This window comes from Scyliorhinus torazame, chromosome 17, assembly GCF_047496885.1.
Source record: "Scyliorhinus torazame isolate Kashiwa2021f chromosome 17, sScyTor2.1, whole genome shotgun sequence".
Classification (NCBI taxonomy): domain Eukaryota; kingdom Metazoa; phylum Chordata; class Chondrichthyes; order Carcharhiniformes; family Scyliorhinidae; genus Scyliorhinus; species Scyliorhinus torazame.
The window spans coordinates 17,107,650-17,127,877 of record NC_092723.1 but is presented as its reverse complement, the minus strand read 5'-3'; the positions used below and the strand labels follow the sequence as shown (position 1 = coordinate 17,127,877).

At 45.4% G+C, this 20,228-nt stretch overlaps 1 protein-coding gene across 1 annotated transcript in view; it reads left to right on the top strand.

The window, feature by feature from the left end:
- nuak2 (NUAK family, SNF1-like kinase, 2) overlaps positions 1 to 19,513 on the top strand; it is a 39,296-nt gene extending 19,783 nt beyond the window's left edge. Inside the window, exons 3-7 of the mRNA XM_072480122.1 lie at positions 3,386 to 3,537; positions 9,255 to 9,320; positions 12,807 to 12,926; positions 13,931 to 14,063; positions 15,443 to 19,513. Coding sequence (XP_072336223.1) covers positions 3,386 to 3,537; positions 9,255 to 9,320; positions 12,807 to 12,926; positions 13,931 to 14,063; positions 15,443 to 16,548 — 1,577 coding nt within the window. The 3' untranslated portion in view covers positions 16,549 to 19,513. The remainder of the gene's footprint in view (positions 1 to 3,385; positions 3,538 to 9,254; positions 9,321 to 12,806; positions 12,927 to 13,930; positions 14,064 to 15,442) is intronic.
- The last annotated feature ends 715 nt before the right edge of the window (positions 19,514 to 20,228 follow it).

Sequence of the window (20,228 nt, the reverse complement as noted above, 5' to 3'; positions counted from 1 at the left end):
GCCGACAATCACATTGAGTCCCTATTATTGCCATGACCTGAATCCCCAAATGCTTTACAGCCAATTAAGTACTTTTGAAATATAGTCACTGCTGTATTGTCAGTAAAATGGGTCTGCCAATTTGTGCACAGCAAGCTTCCACGAACATCAACGCAATAACAACGAGATTGTCTGATTTTTTTTTTCCCCCTGATGTTGGCTGAATGACGGACATTGACCGGGGACACCGGGGATAACTCTCCTGCTCCTCTTCCAGATAGTGCTTTACGGTCTTCTGCATCTACCTGAGAGGGTAGACAAGACCCCAATCTCCTCCGAAATGGAAGAGCAATAGAAGGAAATTACACTGGAGAAAACATCCAAGTGGATGCTGACTGGTATTTTCCGTTGCACTATGATATCTGCTGACTTTGCTGAACCAACGTTGCAGTGTGACTAAGCTATGAACAAGGCTCCCCTAATGCTGATGATCTGATGGGTTTTAAATCTGATGGATCTATCTGTGGAAGGGGGAAAATATGCCTGTTTTTGTCCCACGCTTCCACTGGAAGTGAGGGTGGGTGTAAGATGCACCCAAGCCCTATTTAAGGCAGGACTAGGTGAATAGTAGGTTCATTTCTACCATAGGGTCTGCTGATACAACATATACCACGATAAAACTAAGGGTTAGCTACGAACAGGAGGTGGTGAGTGCTGAAGCTGGAAACAGATAGATGAATTGCCTTTTCATTAGACAGAACTTCACAACTTTCTCTTGGGTTGGTCATGATCAGATTTTTGTATCTCTTTATGAAGCTCCTAGTTTCATTTGAAAAATTTCCTCAGCGCTGTTTTTTGTTTACCTTGGGGAATTTCTCAAAAGTGAAGGGGATGTTAACCTGGTTTTCCCCACAGGGATTCCCTGGGGTTTATTTGTTGGATTAGAGCAACAAACCCACTGGCAAGTCAGCCCCCGAGGAACACCATTCCTCTGTGTACTCATGGAGTTGAGTGACCATGGCGACCTCGTCTGTGTGCAGAGGGTGTCGAAGCTGCAATTTGTTACAAGGGGTGCTTTGCCTTGTCTCTCTAGTCCCACAAAGAATGGCATTGGGCTCTCCCACCATCGCTGTCAAATGGCGCACATGTTCTGAGAATCTTTGCAGTGCCTTCAGGAGCCTGCAAGGATCGTCTTTTCATTGCAGGACCTGAGGAGTGTCCACATGTTCAGTGGCCGGGGCATGGCGTCTCTTGAGCTTCTATGCAAATACATCAGACTGCACCTCCCAATCGCTGATCCACTTCTCCATCTCGTCTTTTCTGAATCACCAGTCCCTCATCTAAACTATGCAGTTAACCTCCCTGGGATTAATGTGTGCAGGCAGAAGTGGGAATGTCTATTGGCATTTCCAGATATTGAGGGTATTGGCTCCGTTCTCTTCTGTAGCATCTTTCTTGCTTCTAGTCTCTAATGGAGATGAAGAAGAACAATGAATGTTGTTAATTTTCTGCAGTGTTATTTTGCTTTTCCTCATTGCTTTCTGTGAGGATCCCTCAGACCATTCAAAAAAAAAAAAAAACTTTCTCATCGTTAACCGTTTGTGTTTCGGGTAAACTCCATAACTTTGTCATAGAGAAGGAAATCTATTACTCTCGCCTGGCCTGGCCTACATGTGACACCGAACCACATCAATGTGGTTGACTCTTAAATTCCATGTGAAATGACACTCCGTAAAAGGGCAATAATTGCTGGCCTAGCCAGCACCGCCCACATCCCACCAATGAATATTTTTTTTAATGAGCTGACTGATTGAGTGCTCGGGATTCACTCTGTTGCCTCTTACACGTCCACCTCTTCCACCTTCACCTCCCACTGCCCCTTCTGCTGCAGCCTGTCCATCTCCGGAATTTCACGCAATCTTTTCTTGCATGACTAAAAGAATGCTGTTTACTGTCGGACACAGACTGTTTAATTTGACAGCTGTTGGAGACCTTTCATCACTTTTCATGGGATTCAGGTGGAGATAGTGCAGCTTCAATGAACTCGCACCATTGGCTGCTGCGGCCGTTTAACTGAACTGGTCATGACTGATGCCAAGTGAAGCCCTCCGCCACCTGGGCATTAAATCTGGAATTCTATCTCTGCCCCTCACTCGCTTCCTCACTGAATCAGACATTGGGCAGGGGGCAGGTTTGTCCCCCCGCAATATGGATGACCGATCATGGAATTCAGAATTTCCGGGAGAGCGTCATTTATTTTTACTGTTGGGGAGTGGTTTGTTGTTGAGCTAAAAATAAGAATTGGATTCCCAGTGAGTGAGTGGGTGGTGATGTGCAACAGATATTGCTCGGTATATAAAAAGGGAGAAGGTGTTCCATGGCCTTTTTGCACTGTGTTGTTCTGAAGACTGTGACTCATTCACCTTTCACAAGGCTTATCCGGTCTATCAAAGTATTTATTTTAAGTTCTGGGGCCAGCATACAATATGGGTAGTCACTGCATGCTGTTTAACTTTCAAATCTCGAGATGTGATATTAACCGTGGAAACTGAGACCCTTCCATTGCCATGTCCATGGCTGGCCTTGGGCACTGAGCTTTGCTATTTGGCAATGAGAGCATCACCGACGAGCCCGAGCCTGATCCTACCCATACCCAAAGCCTACTAGCGGGCACTTTGCAATGAGGTTGCCAGGTTCTGATCAGCAGTGGGAATCCAACCTGATTTATTTATTTTAACCCCTCACTGTTGCCCTCAGCTAGGTTCAGTTCACTTGCAACAAGCAAGACCTGCAATATTTCTGATGTGAGGTGCTCAGTGTCACATTGGGCTGTGACTGTCCTCTGGGTGGGGAGGCGACAGTTCAATCTCCTTCCCTTCTATAAGCGTCCAGCTTATTCAAGTGAATGTGTTAACAGTAAAAATGCAGGTTTTATAAAAAGGACATCTTTCATTCACCTCCCCGAGTGCCTGTTGTCGACATTTTTATTTAAGGGTGGTTTTATCTGAGTGAATCTGTGATTCCCGGAGGAGAGCTGTACCCTATTGGAGAGTCGATCAGAGGACCCGCTTAACTGGTGGGTCACAGTTTGGTCTCCAACCCAACTTGTCATTGACTGCAGCTGGCCTACTGAGAGAGTTGAAACAGGCAAATTTCCCCCGTTACGCGAAAGGTCCTTCCAACAATTTTTAAAATATTTGAAGCCAATGATCAAAATTTCCAGTGCCAATTACCAGATGGTGAACTCTGGCCTCAATCGGAAAAGCTTGTTTCCTTAGTGACACAAGTAAGTTGTAACGGGATTTGATGTTTATGGAATAGCCAGAAGCTTCTAAACTTCAACGGGATATTCTGTAAACTTAAGGACTTTTTAAAAAAATATATAATTTCCTTTTTTTTTTTTTAGTTTTTGAAAACAAGGATAAAATTGTGATCATTATGGAGTACGCAAGCAAAGGCGACCTGTACGACTTCATCAATGAGAAGCAGAGTTTGACCGAGCAAGAAGCCCGACATTTCTTCAGGCAGATTGTATCTGCCATCCATTACTGTCACAAGGTATGATATCAGACAGCATCTGCTAAATAGCTTGTCTCTCTTGGTGGGTGGTAGAGGGGATTCAATGTTCTATCTGCACTATTTGAAATTAGTTAAGATTTTGCAGCTCATGCAGCTGAATGCAGCCTCCACAAATGCAGACACGAGCAGTTTCTTTTTCTCTCTCTCTTTTGGTCTACTTGTTTTTCTTTCTCTTTTTTCTCTTTTTTTCTCCTTTTCTCTCTCTCTCTTTCTCTTTCTCACGCTCTCTCTCTCTCTCTCTCTCTCTCTCTTTCTTTCTCTCTTTCTTTCTCTCTTTCTTTCTCGCTTTCTCTCGCTCTCTCTCTCCTTTCTCTCCTCTCTCTCTTTCTCACTCTTTCTCTCTCTCTCTTTCTCTCTCTCTCTCTCTCTTTCTCTCTCTCTCTCTTTCTCTCTCTCTCTCTCTTTCTCTCTCTCTCTCTTTCTCTCTCATGATTCATTCCCCTGTGTTAAACTAAGATGAGTCCTAGTTTGACCGCTGGTCCATCTCTTCCTTCCCCTAACCCCTTACAGGGTTGGTTTTTGAGTTCCGATTTTGGTTATGGGCTGCAACTGGGATGCTAGGAATGTTCTTGATGCCTTCGGTTAGGGAGGGAGGTGGGTGGATGAGGGTGGTAAATCAGCCAGGTAACCTGTGCTGGACAGTATGCTCTTGGGTGAGTCGAGTTTGGGCCTGGGTGTGAAGCCTCATGTGGTCAAATAGCCTGCTGATCCTCGTAATTTATTACAGAGGCGATAGCAACGGAAAGTAAAGCCCTCAAAACTGGCAAGCATTGTATTTTAATGCAGGCCAGTGGGAACCTCGGTGTTTTGAACAATTATCTAAGGTGTAACCAGATTCTTCACGGATAAAGTAACAGGCTTGAATATTCTGACTAAAATAGAATGAGCACATTTGGGTGTAACAGGTGTGTGACGCACAGGCCAATCTGAATTTCCTGACTGTGGCAATTGCTCCTGGCTGAATTTTGTTTGTTGCGAATGATAGTGACCTTCCTCTGCTGGTAGGTTTGGAGAATGAGGGTTTGGACGGGATTAGCATGGGGTAGGAGTGCTTGACATTTCTGGAATTCAAACTCTCCTGAGACGAAGTCCTTCACGCAAAGGTCAAGGTGTTGTCAAAGCGCTGTGCCTTTTACAAAATAACCTGAGCGACTGTCACACGGGTGTTTTCTCTTTTTAAATGTTTGTTTTTCCTCCTCTTCTTTTGTAACCTAACCCCCGTGTTTTCAAGAATAACTAGACCAGCAGGAATGCATTGAGCTTCGTTGACACGTTGAATCTGAAATGGAGGAATGCGTGGGAGAGCATTGTTTTTTTTCTCTTCTCTGTGTGTGTGTGTGTGTGTCTCAATTGAAACCTGAGCTGGGAATATCGGAGATTAAGAAGCATTTTACCGTAATTAAAAAACATTTACAGTTTCACTTTCCTCCCTTCCCTCCACTCACTCAGTCACTCTTGCATCGGGTGTGGTCCAACAACCAAACTTCCTTCAAAACTGCTTGGTTCACGCAACATTGGCTAGACCTTTTGACAGCTGAATGAGTGAAACATCAGCGACTCCTCCCATACATGTGTTTTCCTGTAAATGAAATGAAAATCGCTTATTGTCACAAGTAGGCTTCAAATGAAGTTACTGTGAAAAGCCCCTAGTCGCCACATTCTGGCGCCTGTTCGGGGAAGCTGGTACGGGAATTGAACCGTGCTGCTGGCCTGCCTTGGTCTGCTTTAAAAGCCAGCGATTTAGCCCAGTGTGCTAAACATGTGACTGGATGATGATCAAGGACAGGATCCCTTGGCAGCTACTGCATTTCTCCCCCACCCCTCAAAACTCCCTCTCCTTGCGATTCATCATGATTGGTCAGGATGCCTGTGTTTCCTAGAATTATAGGAGATTGCGGGGTAATCACATGAGTTGTTTAAAATTAGAAGCTGATTGAATAGGGTTGAAACAGAGAAAATACTCTTAACCAAAGGACATTGTTTCATCAGAAGATGAAACTGTGAAGAAAATGGGGGAGCAGTTGTTTCTCTTCTGGGTGGCACAGTGGTTAGCACCGCTGCCTCGCAGCGCCAGGGACCCGGGTTCAATTCCGACCTTGGGTGGGTGACTGTGTGGAGTTTGCACGTTCTCCCCGTGTCTGCGTGGGTTTCCTCCCACAGTCCAAAGATGTGTGGGTTAGGTGGATTAACCATGCTAAAATTGCCCCTTATGTGTCCAAAGATGTGCAAGTTAGGAGGGGTTACAGGGATAGGGTGGGGGAATAGGCCAAGGCTGGAGCAGACTTGATGGGCCGAATGTCCACCTTCTGCACTGTAGGTGATTCTGCTAAAATGATTGTGGATTCTGGGTTCAGTTGGAGTTTTCTAAATGGATTAATGTTTTTTTTGGAGTAAGTCTGTTGAGGAATATGGAATAAAGGTGGGTAACTGAGTTGAGGTGCAGAGTAGCCTAAATCTAATTGAAGCTGCTGAGCAGGCCCCAGGGGCTAGATTGCCTCTTCCTATTGCTGTATTCTTCACAGGAACTAGGAGCTCTGAATTTACCTTTGCACCAATAGCTGGCGTACTGCCTGGGCACTTCCATCATTACCGTGTACCCTTATGTGCTTTGAAAAGCTCAAAGGGCTCCTGGAAAAGTCTTATTTAACAAATCCCAGTGCCCATGTATCCTGTCTCTGGTCAGAATCGTTGTTCAAAGTAATAAACCAGGGCCAGGATTTTTTTTAAAGAAAAGGCGGAATACACGAGACCTGAATTTCCTGCTTATCACGTGTTCGTTTCCACCTCGATAATCCTGCATGGTCGACAACAAGCTCCTCTTGTGTTTTTGGAATGTTTGGCTACAAGCAGAAATCGTTTCCAACCACCTGGGTCTTTTAAAAACAAAAAAAAAGTTGAAACAGATGTCAGCAACTCCATTCGACCGGCACAAAATAGACAATTGTTCCCTATTGGTAAGAATTCCGTTATTCCATTCCCCTTTCTCGTAACGATGCGCAGGATCTTTTTTAGGAGCTCTCTGAATGGATGAGCGTGGCGGGGGGGTTTTGGGTTGGGGCGCACTGGAGGGGGAGGCTTGTTTCTTTCGCCTCCTTCTGCAGCGGCAGCTGATTGGTCCCCAGGTACGTCTGCCTCCGTGAAGCAGCCAGATGGAGGAGAGCAAGAGGGGGAGCATGGGCCGGAGTGAACGAGCTTGCGTGCCTTGTGTCTTGGCAATCTGCCACTCTGTGTTAGGGAAGTGTACAAGTTGTGTACAGGGATCAGACGAAGCCTGTTTCCAATTGAGCCTAATTTACAAGCGCTACATTGACTGCAGGTGGAGGCAGACTGTGGGGGTGGTGGGAAGAGGAGGGTAAAAGCATGCCAGAGGTGAAAGGTCATTCTGCTATGCCTCCCACACCACCTCCACATGAAAGACTTGACTTATTTTCCAGTTCTCTTTCGACAAGACTCGAGGGGGAAATTAAACCTTCAGGGCTCAAAAACTCTTTCATTCAAGAGGAAATCTAATGGACAATTGTTTGGGGCCTATTCTCAAGACCTGAATATTAGGGCCTCAAAAAAATTTTTTTAAAAAATCATAAGAATCCTGTCTTATTTGCAGTATTTTGGGCAGTTGAAACCAATGATCTACGTCACCCGGCATTGCGGTCCGCATTTTGGGTCCGAGTTTCATTCCCAGCGTTGTTGATCTCCACTGGAGCTTTAGAAGTGGGGTCTTGGCGGCCCTGTGATAAAGCAGGCAATAAATTCAACTGGGGCTGCCCATTCCCTTTGTAATCCAGTCAGGGGCCTCCCAAGAGGGGCTGGAGCCTCTGATGGTGCTGGTCAATTCTGGATGAGGACTCGAGGTCCCATGTTGAATCCTCCTGGACTTCAACCACCATCTCCTGGAGGATTTGACCTGCTGTCTCCAACTGCCCTACCCATCAAATACCCTTTTTGGTTTTACAGTTGTTTCATCATAAAGAAGGATATACTTGTGTTGGCGGCAGCATAATGAAAGTTCACGAGGGTTGATCCATGGTTTGAGATGATTGCCCTATGGGGAGAGCCTGAGATAATTGGGGGGTCAAGAGGTTCTGGAATTCTGAAGAATGAGGGGTGACCTTATTGAAACACACAAGATTCTGAAGGGCTTGACAGGGTAGATTCTGAGCGGTTGCTTATCCTGGCTGGGGATCTAGAACACAGGTGCACAGACTCAAGATAAGGTGCCAACCATTTAGGACTGAGATGAGGAGCAATTTCTTCACTCCAAGGGTTGTGAACCTTTGGAATTCTCTATTCCAGAGTGTACTGGATGCTTCATTATTGACTATATTTAAGGCGGAGATGGGTAGGCTTTTGGTGTCTCCGAGAAATGTGGGATGTGGGGAGTAGGCGGGAAAATGGGTTTGAAGCCATGATTGTATTGAATGGCAGAGCAGTCGCGATGGGCAGAATGGTCTGTTACTGTTTCTTTCTCTTCTGTTTGTATCAAAGTCCCAATCTGTATCAACCCTGTGGCATCGCCTTCATCACACAACAGACTCTAGCGACACGGAAGCATTGCTGCCTCACAGCTCCCGGGTCCCAGGTTCAATTCCGGCCTCGTGTAACTGTCTGTCTGGAGTCTGCACGTTCTCTCCGTGTCTGCGTGGGTTTCCTCCGGGTACTCCGGTTTCCTCCCACTCCCACTGTCCAAAGATGTGCAGGTTTGGTGGATTGGCCATGCTAAATTGGCCCTTAGTGTCCAAAAGATTAGATGAGGTTACGGGGATAGTGGAGGCGTGGGCTTAAGTAGGGTACTCTTTCCAAGGACCGGTGCAGACTCGATGGGCCGAGCAGCTTCCTTCTGCTATGTAGATTCTATGAACTACTACTTCTCAAAGGACAACTAGGGGACAGGAATAAATGGCTGCCTTGCTAGCAATGCTCACATCTCAAAGAATTATCTAGTTGTAACAAACAAAAACATTTGAAGAAGTTGGAAACAAAATGTCCCTCTGATTTTTCTGATGGTTGTTCCGGAGATTTATTCCTGGGGGATCCAGCACAATCCTGAAGGATTGAGCGTCCCCAGGGAGGATGGACTCTATTAGCAGTGGGACAATGCTGTGCCCAGCGTGAACTAGCTAACACCTTCTGCAGAATTGGGAGGATAAATTGGGGAGATTTATAAACCAGCTGGCTGCTTTGACCGTAAGATACTGAAACATTTGCATCTCTCATTTGCTACTGGAACCACATCAGCATCCGACCTTGGTGCCTCTGGTAGACACTGAGAGCAATCTCTCTCCCCCCCCCCCCACCCCCCCACGCCCCCCCACGCCCAACCCAGGGTCCACCAGTAGACATCCTGAACTTTGGGGGAAGTCCAGAATGTCCTGCTTGCCTTTTCCAGCTAAACTAGCTGCCAGACATCAGCACACTGAGCACCATGGAGAGTGCACAGACCAATTAAAGAAGTGCAAACAATTGGATAATGGAGTTATTTTTGTCTCTGTGGGAGCCTGGAGCTCTTCTTCAATTAACAACATTCGTTGAACAGAGGGAGGGGGCAGGGGGAACTCAAACCGTCCAAGCTTCTGCTAGCTAAATCTCTTCAGGTATGTAGTAAAGCCTGGATTAATGGAGAAATGTGTCCCACTGTCTCTCAACGCCCTTTTTGGAGCTAAGCTGAAAATTTATGGTTTTGGTTTCCTGTTTTCCAGAATGGAATTGTGCACCGGGACCTGAAACTGGAGAATATCCTGTTGGACGCCACTGGGAACGTCAAGGTAAGAACCGCAGCTTCACCAGGTTGCTGTAGTCTTGTTGAGGGAGCAGTTTCGAAGATAAAGTGCTGAGGTACCCCACATTCATGTGATTGGCTTGTTTTCAGATGCCTCCATGGCCTCACCCCCTCCGTATCTCCAACTCCTTGCAGCCCTCTGAGATAAAGAACAATGCAGCACAGGAACAGGCCCTTCGGCCCTCCAAGCCTGTACTGGTCATGATACCACCCTTGGCCAAAACCCTCAGCACTTCCTAGTGCCGTATCCCTCTGTACCCATCCTATCCACGTATTTGTCGAAATGCCTTTTGAGAACGCCGTTAATGTATCCGCTTCCACAGCCTCCCCTGGCAGTGCATTCCAGGCACTCACCAGATCGCTGCATTCTTCCAATTCTGGCCTCCTGAAGTGATTAAAATCACAGCTGCTCACTATTGGTGACCATACCTTTGGCTGCCTAGGCGCGAGGCCCTGCAATTCCCTCTGACCCTCTCCACATCGCCACCTCTCCCTGTCCTCCTTTAAGATGCTTCACAAAGTTCACCTCTTTGAGCAAAAGTATGGTCTTCAGCTCTTGCATCACCTTGCGTGGTTCAGTGTGTCGGATAATGCTCTTATGAGGGACATTATTAAAGATGCTTTTATAAATATAAGATGCTGTTGACTGGACACGCAGGGAGAACTATCTAGAATAATGAGGATATTATCTGTCTCATTCAGTAATTGATGCTCCTCTGATACCTTCCTCCTCAGAAACTTTCCGAGTTTTAAAGCTGTACGTGGTTTCTATATTATCTGGGGAGGAGTTGTAACAGGGTGCCCTTACTCAAGAAAGCTGTTCCACGTCATATTTTGTTTCTGCCCTCTTATGTTATTCCAATACTCCGCGTTTCGATAAATCCTACCCTCTCGGCTGCCACAGACTAAATTGATTAAAATGGCAACTGCAGCCTCTGTTCACTTGCAAAGCAGTAAATGGGATTGTTTTGCGATGGGATCTATAAAAGGTCAGTGTAACAAACGTACTTTGTCACCTAGCAACTGTTGCAAACATTCCCAGCCCTAACCTATCTCGGCTGAGAGTCATTCAGCCCCAGTCGTTATATTGCTTTTCCCAGAGCCTTTTCAGTTGCAATGATAGTCTCATTTCCTCCCTCTTCCCCAACCCCCCCCCCACACTTCTATATCAGCCTAAGTAGCAATTACAGTCACGATCGACCACCCAACCGTGATCTGTGCCCAGTAAAGGGTCATTTTTAATTATAGCCATGGCTGCCTGTGTCAAGAGCTACCTGTTATTAGGGACTATTTGAATTCCATGATCTAATGCTCCAGTTCAGTTTCATAATGGTTGATTTTGAATTGGGTCATGTCCTCCCTTTCACTTTAGCATAGAATTAACAGCACATAAACAGGCCATTCAGCCCAACTGGTACATGCCGGCATTTATGCTCCACACGAGCCTCCTCCCACCTTATTTCATCTAACCCTATCTGTATGTATTTCTCTTTTCTCCCTCGTACACCTATCTCGTTTTCCCTCAAAGACAGCTCTGCTCTTTGCCTCAACTAAGTGATTGGACCTTTCACTTTCTAACAACTAGCGGTTTCTTCTGAATTCTTGATTGTGATATTTAAATGAAATAAGGGACATGGGAAGAGTGTGAGAATTGGGGTTGAGCTCATGATCTTGTTGAATGGTGGAACAGGATCGAAGGGTCAGATGGTCACCTCCACCTCTTATTTCTCATGTTCTTAATTTTGAGCCTTGTTATTTTATTCGAGGATGGTGGCACACAGCACATTTGTCCCAGGTTTTTTTTCTGCTTTTGTTTTCTTAAGGTGTTGGGTGCAGTTTCACGGGCATTTCTACTTCCCCACACGGGGGGAGGGGGGGACCCCTCTATAGAAAGCAATGCATGAGAGCCTGACCCTATCATCTGGCAATAGTCCCCATACACCTACCGCAGGAGACATTAGATGATGATTGGGAGCTGGGAACCCTGATCGATTTCCTCCTCTCTGCCAAAGAGGCACTGAAGTAAATTGGGAGCATTTCAACTCAAAAAGGCCTAGCTGTCTTGTAAATGGCAGCTGCAACACACCCATTGAGCAGACATTCCCTATTAACTGGGGTGTGCTGTTTGCATTGGTCCCTCGTAAGTTTTGCAATGTCGCCTATCTGACCTATTTGTGTTCCGAGTGTGTTTACATTTTATTGTGTTAATCTGGTGGCCCGTGACCTTTGCTCAAAGCTGATCCTGACACTCAAATTACTGGTTAATTTTTAATATACAAAATTGAAATATTGAGCAAGGGCGAAAGAGGAGGAGTAGATGTATTCCAGATCCTCCTTGGACCTAATTGGATGATGGAACAGTCACAAAGGGCTGAATGGCCTGCTCCTGTTTCTATGTTCCTTTTTAAGATGCCACCTTCCCTGAATGACAAAATCCTTCTCAACCAGTTAAATACTTTTGAAACTGTTGCAACATGGAAAGAAACTGCAGCCAACTTGCACAACAGAGAGATCTCACAAACAGCAATGTGAAAATGACCAAGTAATCTGCTTTCTCAATGGTGATGGGGGGATAAAGTTTGGCCCAGAACACGAGAGAGCTCCCGTGCTCCTCTTCCAATAGTGACCGTGGGATCTTGTACATCCACTTAGATGGGCAGGTATCCCAACTGAGAGATGGCACCTCCAGCTCTTGGTATTGACCCTAGGAGTGTACGCCTGTATTTTTTATTTTTTTTGCTCCTTAGCATTTCAACCTTTTTTTAAAAAATGTATTTTAAAAAAAAATCTAAATGCAGCATTCCCTCTCTCTACTGCCATCCAATAACCCCGTACTTGGAAATGCTTTCGGACAGAATCAGACACTGCATCTACTGCCCTCCATTGGGAATACAGCCTGCCAACTTTCATTGTCTAGACTGGCACTCAAGGAGTGGGCACTGAGGGCGGGTATTGTTGATTGGTGCTGTCACTGCAGGAAATAGAGGGAGGAAGAGGGTGTGGCCAACTCCACATCACTGCTTCCCATCTCGAAGCCTGATTAAACAGGTCGGAGCTGGGTTTTTGGGGGGGAAATACAGTAGTAAAGATTTTTGGCTTGGCTTGGCGCCAGACTGGTGTGTTAGAAACTGGGCCAGATGGACCCTTTGGGAAACTAACTGTTCAGTCCAGACCCAAATCTAGCGCCTCCTACTTCAGCTTATCCTGATTAAAAAATGTAATTACATATATACCATCTGCCAGTTCCCCTCAGCTTGATCTGATCCAAGCACGTATAATTCTCCAAAAGTAAATACACTGCAAATTGCACTGTTTGCTTGTTTAGAGTGATTCAGCAACCTTGTGGACATGTCACGTGCTACACGGCCAGTTGTCATTTGAATTTTTGATGTGCTTCAGATTAGCAACAGTCAAGCAATGAAGATGGACCTTCTCCACTCTAAAGCCATCTTTTTAATTATTTTCTTCCCAGATTGCTGATTTTGGCCTCTCCAATTTGTACCATCATGACCGTTTTTTACAGACCTTCTGTGGCAGTCCCTTGTATGCATCTCCGGAAATTGTCAATGGCCGCCCGTACAGGGGACCTGAGGTGAGTGCGCAGTTTCTTCATTGCCCCTCGGAATGATAAAGATTTTCTCCCACGGTATTTTTCTCAATGGACTCTTGTTATCTGATATAAGCAAAGGTTACTTGTTCAAAAGAGTTCTGACAAATCCCTAGGAAACCATACTCCTCTTTTCAGCTCTTAACGCCTGTCCATGATCTTCATAAGCTGCTAAACCAGAGGGGACAGGCGTTTGATTGCAATAGGGTGTTCAGGCCCAAACTCAGGGCCATAAATTTATGATAGTCACCAATAAGGCCAGTAGAGAAGTCAGGGGAAATTTCTTTAACCAGAGATTGGTGAGAATGTGGAACTCATTTCCTCAAGGAGACGTTGAGGCAAATTGCAAAAGAGAAACTAGATAAGTGCCTGAGGCAGAAGGGAACAGAAGGATATGCTACCGGGGTAAAGTGAGGTTAGGTAGAAAGAGGCCCCTTTGCTTTGTAGGCCCATTGGCTCAAATGGCTGTAAATTCTATGTAATTGTGTGGTCTTGTGACTTGGGCTGGGGTTGGAATAGATCTATAGCAAATAAGAGGACAAATTTAGCAGAGCAGCCATCAGTATATAAAATCTGATTATGGAATGTTAGCAAATAAACCCATGGGGCCTTTTCTTTTATGAGAGGAGTGTTGACATTTTACATTTTGTTAGCTTTAAGCAAGTCTTAATTGAACTGAACACATCAAGTAATAGTTTTCAGAACTTGCAAACAGGCTAATACTGAAGTGCCCATACACATGAGGATCAGAGAGTCACTAAGATTTATGCTGAAGATTACTCCCGTATATTTATTATGCACCAAGTTGACACAAGGTGTTTAGAGAGGCTTTAGGACCATAGAAATGTACAATTCAGTGTAACAAATAGATCCATTTATGTATATTGTTTTGAATAAAAAGTTATCCTACAGTCACCACTATTGCTGGCCTCCAAAATCTCCTTGGTTTGGTTTCCCCAGTAACATGAATTTTGTTCCCCCCGCGGCAGGTTGACAGCTGGTCCTTGGGCGTACTGCTCTATACCTTGGTTCATGGCACCATGCCATTTGACGGGCACGATTACAGAAACCTGGTTAAACAAATCACCAGTGGAGAGTACCGGGAGCCTATCAAACCTTCAGGTAAAGAAAAACCTGAATTCTTATAGTGCCTTGTGCAATCTTGGGACATCCCAAAGTGCGTTACACGGAAAGACCTCTGGAGCACGTTCACTGTTGTAAAATTGGAAACCTATGGTAGGCAGTTAGATAGGGCAGGTATGCCACTGCAGAGCATGAGCATATTCCTTCATTTCTGTTTCAGGCGAAAATCTCAGACCAGTGTACTGCCCAGCTGAGATCAACAACAGCGCCTAGGGCAGCTATCAACCCTGGGGCCTAAACACCAACAAATGCACCTTCCAGTTGAACTTTAAGCAGATTTTATCACACAGTTAAACATGTATTTTTATATTGGCTCATGATGGTACCCTAACATGGAATGAGTCCCAGTCTTCCATCACCCCAGTGCTCATTGACATTCTTTGGCTCAGAGTCCACTGAAGCCTCGATTATCAGATTCTCATTTTTTCATTCTGACCCTTCCATGACCACATCCCTCCCCATCTTTTTAATTTCTAATAGCTCTATAACCCTCTAAGATCTCTGTGCTCCTCCAATTCTGGCCTCTTGTGCACCCCCCCCCCCCCCCCCCCCATTTTAATTCCTCCACTACTGGTGTCTGTGCCTTCAGCAGCCTGAACTCTCAACTGCAGAGTTCCCTTCCTCTTAAAGGTATGCTTCTTAAAACCTGCCTTTGACCTACCTGTTCAAATATCTCCTCGCATTCATAGCCAGAGTGAAATTTTGTCTGATTTTGCACCTTGGAAATATTTTGTTATGTTAAAGGTGCTATATAAAGAGGCGGCACTGTAGCACAGTGGTTAGCACAGTTGCTTCACAGCTCCAGGGTCCAAGGTTCGACTCCCTGCTTCGGTCACTGTCTGTGCGGAGTCTGCACGTTCTTCCCCGTGTGTGTGTGGGTTTGCTCCGGTTTCCTCCCACTGTCCAAAGATGTGCAGGTTAGGTGGATTGGCCATGATCAATTGCCCTTAGGTTAGGTGGGGTTACTGGGTTACAGGGATTTGTGGGCTTAAGTGGGGTGCTCTTTCCATGAGCCAGTGCACTAGATGGGCCGAATGGTCTCCTTCTGCACTGTAAATTCTATGATACAAGGGGCAGCACAGTGGCGTAATTGTTAGCACTGCTGCCTCACAGCACCGAGGACCCGGTTCGATCCCGGCCCTGGGTCACTGTCCATGCGGAGATTGCACGTTCTCCCTATGTCTGCGTGGGTCTCACCCCCTTAATTAAGAAAAAAAGAATTGGGTTACTCTAAATTTATTTATTTTAAAACAAAGAAAAGGTGCTTTATAATAAAAGATTTTGGTGTTGTTGCTGTTACAATTACAGTTATTGGAAAACATGGTTGTTTACGTTTATTCTCTTTGACCTTATCACAGATGCGTGTGGGCTGATCCGGTGGCTATTGATGGTGAACCCTGACCGTCGAGCCACCATTGACGATGTTGCGAATCATTGGTGGGTGAATTGGGGCTACAAGACCCCAGTTTGCGAGGTGGAGTCGCTGAAAGACTACGAATCGCCTGTGACGATCACTTTGGACTGGGTTCAGCGGTCTTCCCGCATCGTTTTTGAAAGTGGCTCGAAGGTGCGTTGCTTCTTCAAGCAGCACAGCTCACCGCTGGAACGGCAGAGGTCACTCAAGAAATCAAAGAAAGAGAATGACATTTCGCACTCGATGCAGGAGGGGGGAGCTCCCGAAAGCCAGGGCAAGTCCCTGCTGAAGAGGCCAAAAGGAATACTGAAGAAAAGGAACAATTACGAACATCGCTCGCACAGTGCGGGCAACGTCAATCACTCTGTGCCTTTAGAGGAGCCCGTCTTCAGTCATAAAGACTCCAGATCATCAACAACAGAGACCAATAGCCAATCGCCGAGTGCGGCTGCCCCAGCACCAAAGAAGGGGATACTAAAGAAACCCGCAAAAAGAGAATCTGGTTATTATTCGTCACCAGAACCGAGTGAGTCAGCAGACATGCTGGACTGTGAGAACTCTTCCGTCTTTGACGCAGTAAATTTCGACACTAACCATACCAATGGCGATGGCTCCAACGACACAACATGCAGGCGCAAAGGTATCCTTAAACGTAACGGGAAGTTCTCCTCCAGTAGCACGGACTCTGCAATGGGAAGTCCCACCCTGAAAAGCTTAGGCTCCTTCAACGAGTTGGCCTTTTCTGACATTAGACTCTCGTCAAACCGGAGCTACCCGTCGAGTGCGGTGAGCGAGGACAGCATCCTCTCCTCTGAATCCTTTGACCGCCTCGACCTCCCCGAGGGCCGGCAGGAACGCAGCCAGATGCGGAGCTGCGTCTCGGCGGACGACCTGCTCCACCTGGAAGGGTCTGAGGCAGACTGCAGGCCGCGCCTTCGTAAGATGAAGTGTTTCACCGAGTTGGGTGACAGCAACTTCTCCCTCATGGACCTCGATAACGTGACCGAAGTCTACAAGAAGGCTGTGGCAATTTGCAATAAGCTGATCTGAGTGGGACAATTTGAATGGCTGTGTTATATCGGTGTCTAAGTGATTGATGTCAATGCAAATGAGACGTCAATGCAAATGTGCTGTGAGAGGGAAGATGTGTCTGAGATTACAGAATGTCTTAAAAAAAAGTGGAGCAAGAGAACTTGGAGCAAAATGAGGGTGCAGAATGTGAAAGAATGATTGAAGATTGTAGAATGGAGTCGATGCATAGTGCAAAGAAATGCTTGTTCTTCATGAATCCAATACAGTGTTTCACCTCTAGAATACATGGGGAATCGGCTAAAATTGGGTCTGGATCTTGCATTGAAAGACAGTAATGGGGGCAATCTGGACTTGCACTATGAACACTGAAACGTGGAAGAGTGATTGCGTAAAGAAGGCTAATAAGATTGGAAAACATAAAACAATGGGTATTGTTAGGTCAGGAAATAATGTATGTGGAGAAGGAAGAGAAGAGATATTCTATTTCCCCCTCCATTTTTTTTTTGAGAAAAAGAAAATGTATTAGTGAATGGAAGTGGTGGGGGGTGGAGAATCTTTGCAACACTTGTGGTAACAAGCTACCACCATTCTATTTTCCTGTGCCTCTGTTGGATAGTAAATCTACAGCGAGTGCATTTTCGCAATGTTGTGGACTGTTTTGAGCATTCCTGTGTCATTGGTCAGGTAATGGGTACCTTGTGTGCCCACATGACAGTCCCTGCCAAAAAAGAAAGTGTGCAAGAAAATCAGACAGAAAGCTGATTTTTACTATTTATGTGACAAACATATATATATATTGCCTGTTAATTTATTTTCCCTCTTGTATCAGACCTCTGGTCATGTGTAAATAAGTGAAAGCTGAAGAAGTTTAATATTATAATAGATTTTTTTTTCTACTGCTCAATTAATAATTATTTTGGCCATAATTCTATGAGTGCAGTCTTTAATTGCAATGGAACCCAATTGGTGCAGGTGTGTGCACATGTCTAGTGTGCGTGTCTAGTGTATGTGGTTTTTTTTTCTTACACTATGGGAGGAGTTGATGCCATGACATTTTTTCTTTGTCTCTCCCAAGTGCTGGGCAAGCTTTAGCATTGATACAATCAGAATGCTGAAAGTTAATTTCTTCACTGTCCAAATGTATCATTCCATTTTTTGAATTGTGATGTCTCTGAAGAATTATTTTGCCAGGTGTATATTTTTATGTACTGCCCAATTCATAATGTTGCATGCTTTTCTTTCCTCCTCCCCCCCCCTCCCCCCCTGCTCTGTTGCATGCCTTTCTGATTGAATGTATTTCTGATTGGTGAAATGTTCTCTCTTTTTTTTTGTGAATGAGTACTTGAATCCCACTCTAGCGTGGGCCCTGAATTCTGTGTATTGCTTAAAATCCTTCATGACATGTGAAGTCTATGAAATGGACTGTCCTGTGAATACTTGTGCAGTGGTATGGCTGGTTGAGAGGGTGGGAAGGGGGTAGGGGTTGGTGCAGAGTGACATAAGTGAGAGGGGGGGGGGGCGGTGAGCATACACAAGTAATGTTCCCATTACTAAGTTGGGGCAATTGGATTTTTTTTTAAATCCATGAGGGCTGCAATCTATTTTCATAGACCAGCACAAGATTGTAGAAAGGGAATATTGAGACCTCAGTTGATATCTGCCAATAATCGTCAATCCATTTTTATATGTGCAATGGGGAAATATTGGTTGGGTTTAATTTGCTGCCTGCAGAGAGCAGGTATAATCTTATCCAGTGCATTGGCCACCAGGAATAGCCAATGTACTGGACCACTATGAGTGGGACATCCACTTGTTGTCCCTGCTTGATGGGGATGGAGAGCAGGATACCGTGGTCTAAGGAAATAGAAATGTTAACAACCTGAGCTCTTATTAGGAATATGGGAAAATGAATGGGCCAATCAATCCCTTGAGCATGGTGCCCCCATTTATGAAATTGATGGCTGACCTGTATTTTAACTCAATTTCAAAACCCGTGATACCCTTGCTGAACAAATATCTATCAACCCCCGTTTTGAAATTTCCAATTAATTCCCTTCGCTGCCCCCAGCGTGAACAGCTTTTTGGGGAGGGAGTTGCAAATTACCACAATCATTTTTGTGTGAAGACGTGCCTTTCTAACGCCACTCTGGAAAAAGCCAAGTTCTAATTTTGGGGGCATTGCCCCCATTATCCCACCAGAGGAGATAGTTTCTCTGTACCTCACCTAACTAACGATCCCTCAAATCGCCTTGTAGACACCTCGACCATTCCACCCCTTAACCCTCTGCCCTTGAGTGATCATACACTGAAATGGGTGCGAGGGTCTGGCTGGCTGAGCTAGCTGACCTAAACTTGGAGAAATGGGCTGAGGGCTCATGTAGAGGCCTTGGGTTTGGAAGGGGAAGAAGCTACCCCCCCCCCCCCCCCCCCCCCCCCAGCCATCGTGGTTCATTGACTTGCTCACCCCCAACACATCCCTTGCCGGAAAGTATGGACATGTGGCAAGGATAAGATCAAAACTGGCTGTGATCTCCCAATGCTGGATGTCTGCATTCAATCTAAAATAATGACCATTTGAGTGAGGGGCTGGAGGATCTCTGTAGGAGTTGGATTCTTTCAAATGAGGGGGTGAAAAGATTTGTGCGACTGGGGAGGTGGGGAGAATATGAACACAGTTACACCAATATTTCCCCACGGTGCACAATCTCAAATCGCCAGACTGCTTCACACCCCGGTTCCAGCAGCTGAAACCCAGGGGTTAGTGCAGTCTGTGACCTTGTTGCCTATCTGCTGTGGATTACATGCTTTGTACATGTGTTCCTTGAGTTACTGAGTAATTTGTATCAAACAGTATGTTCGACCGAAGAAATCTGTGATTTGTTTTGTTGTAAATTGCTAATTTATTTTTTTTCTGTGTTGAATCTCTTTTCTAGATGGTTAAAAAGCATTTCTCTCACAATAAAAAGATGCGCCTTAAAGCTGACTGTTTTCTGTTCTTCCCTCATTTTAATAAGGAGGAAGATGTATTTCTGGTGTGAGTGGAAACCTATTGTGGTCATTCATTTTTTGGCCATGAAAAAATATTAGCAAGCACGATTAAGGAAAACTCAAGATGTTTTACCAGTATATAAAGAGCAAATGGATAGTTAAGGAAAAAGTGGGAGATAAAGAAGGGAACTTGCGTGAAGATGCAGAGGATGTGGGAAGAGTTTTAAATATTTTTTTGTCTCCATGTTTACAAAGGGAAGGGATAATACGGATATAGTATTCCAGGAGGAGCAGTGTGAAATATTGGATAAAATAATCCTAACGAGAGAGGAAACGTTAGAAGTGTTGGGATCCTTGAAAATGGATAAAGGGGCAGCACGGTGGCGCAGTGGGTTAGCCCTGCAGCCTCACGGCGCCGAGGTCCCAGGTTCGATCTCGGCTCTGGGTCACTGTCTGTGTGGAGTTTGCACATTCTCCCCGTGTCTGCGTGGGTTTCACCCCCACAACCCAAAGATGTGCAGGGTAGGTGGATTGGCCACACTAAATTGCCCCTTAATTGGAAAAAATTAATCGGGTACTCTAAATTTATGAAGAAAATGGATAAGTGGCCAGTGCCAGATGGATTGTTTCCTGGGATATTGAAGGAGGTCAGGGACGAAATAGCAGATGTTCTGAGGATTATTTTCCAATCTTCACTAGACACGAGGGAG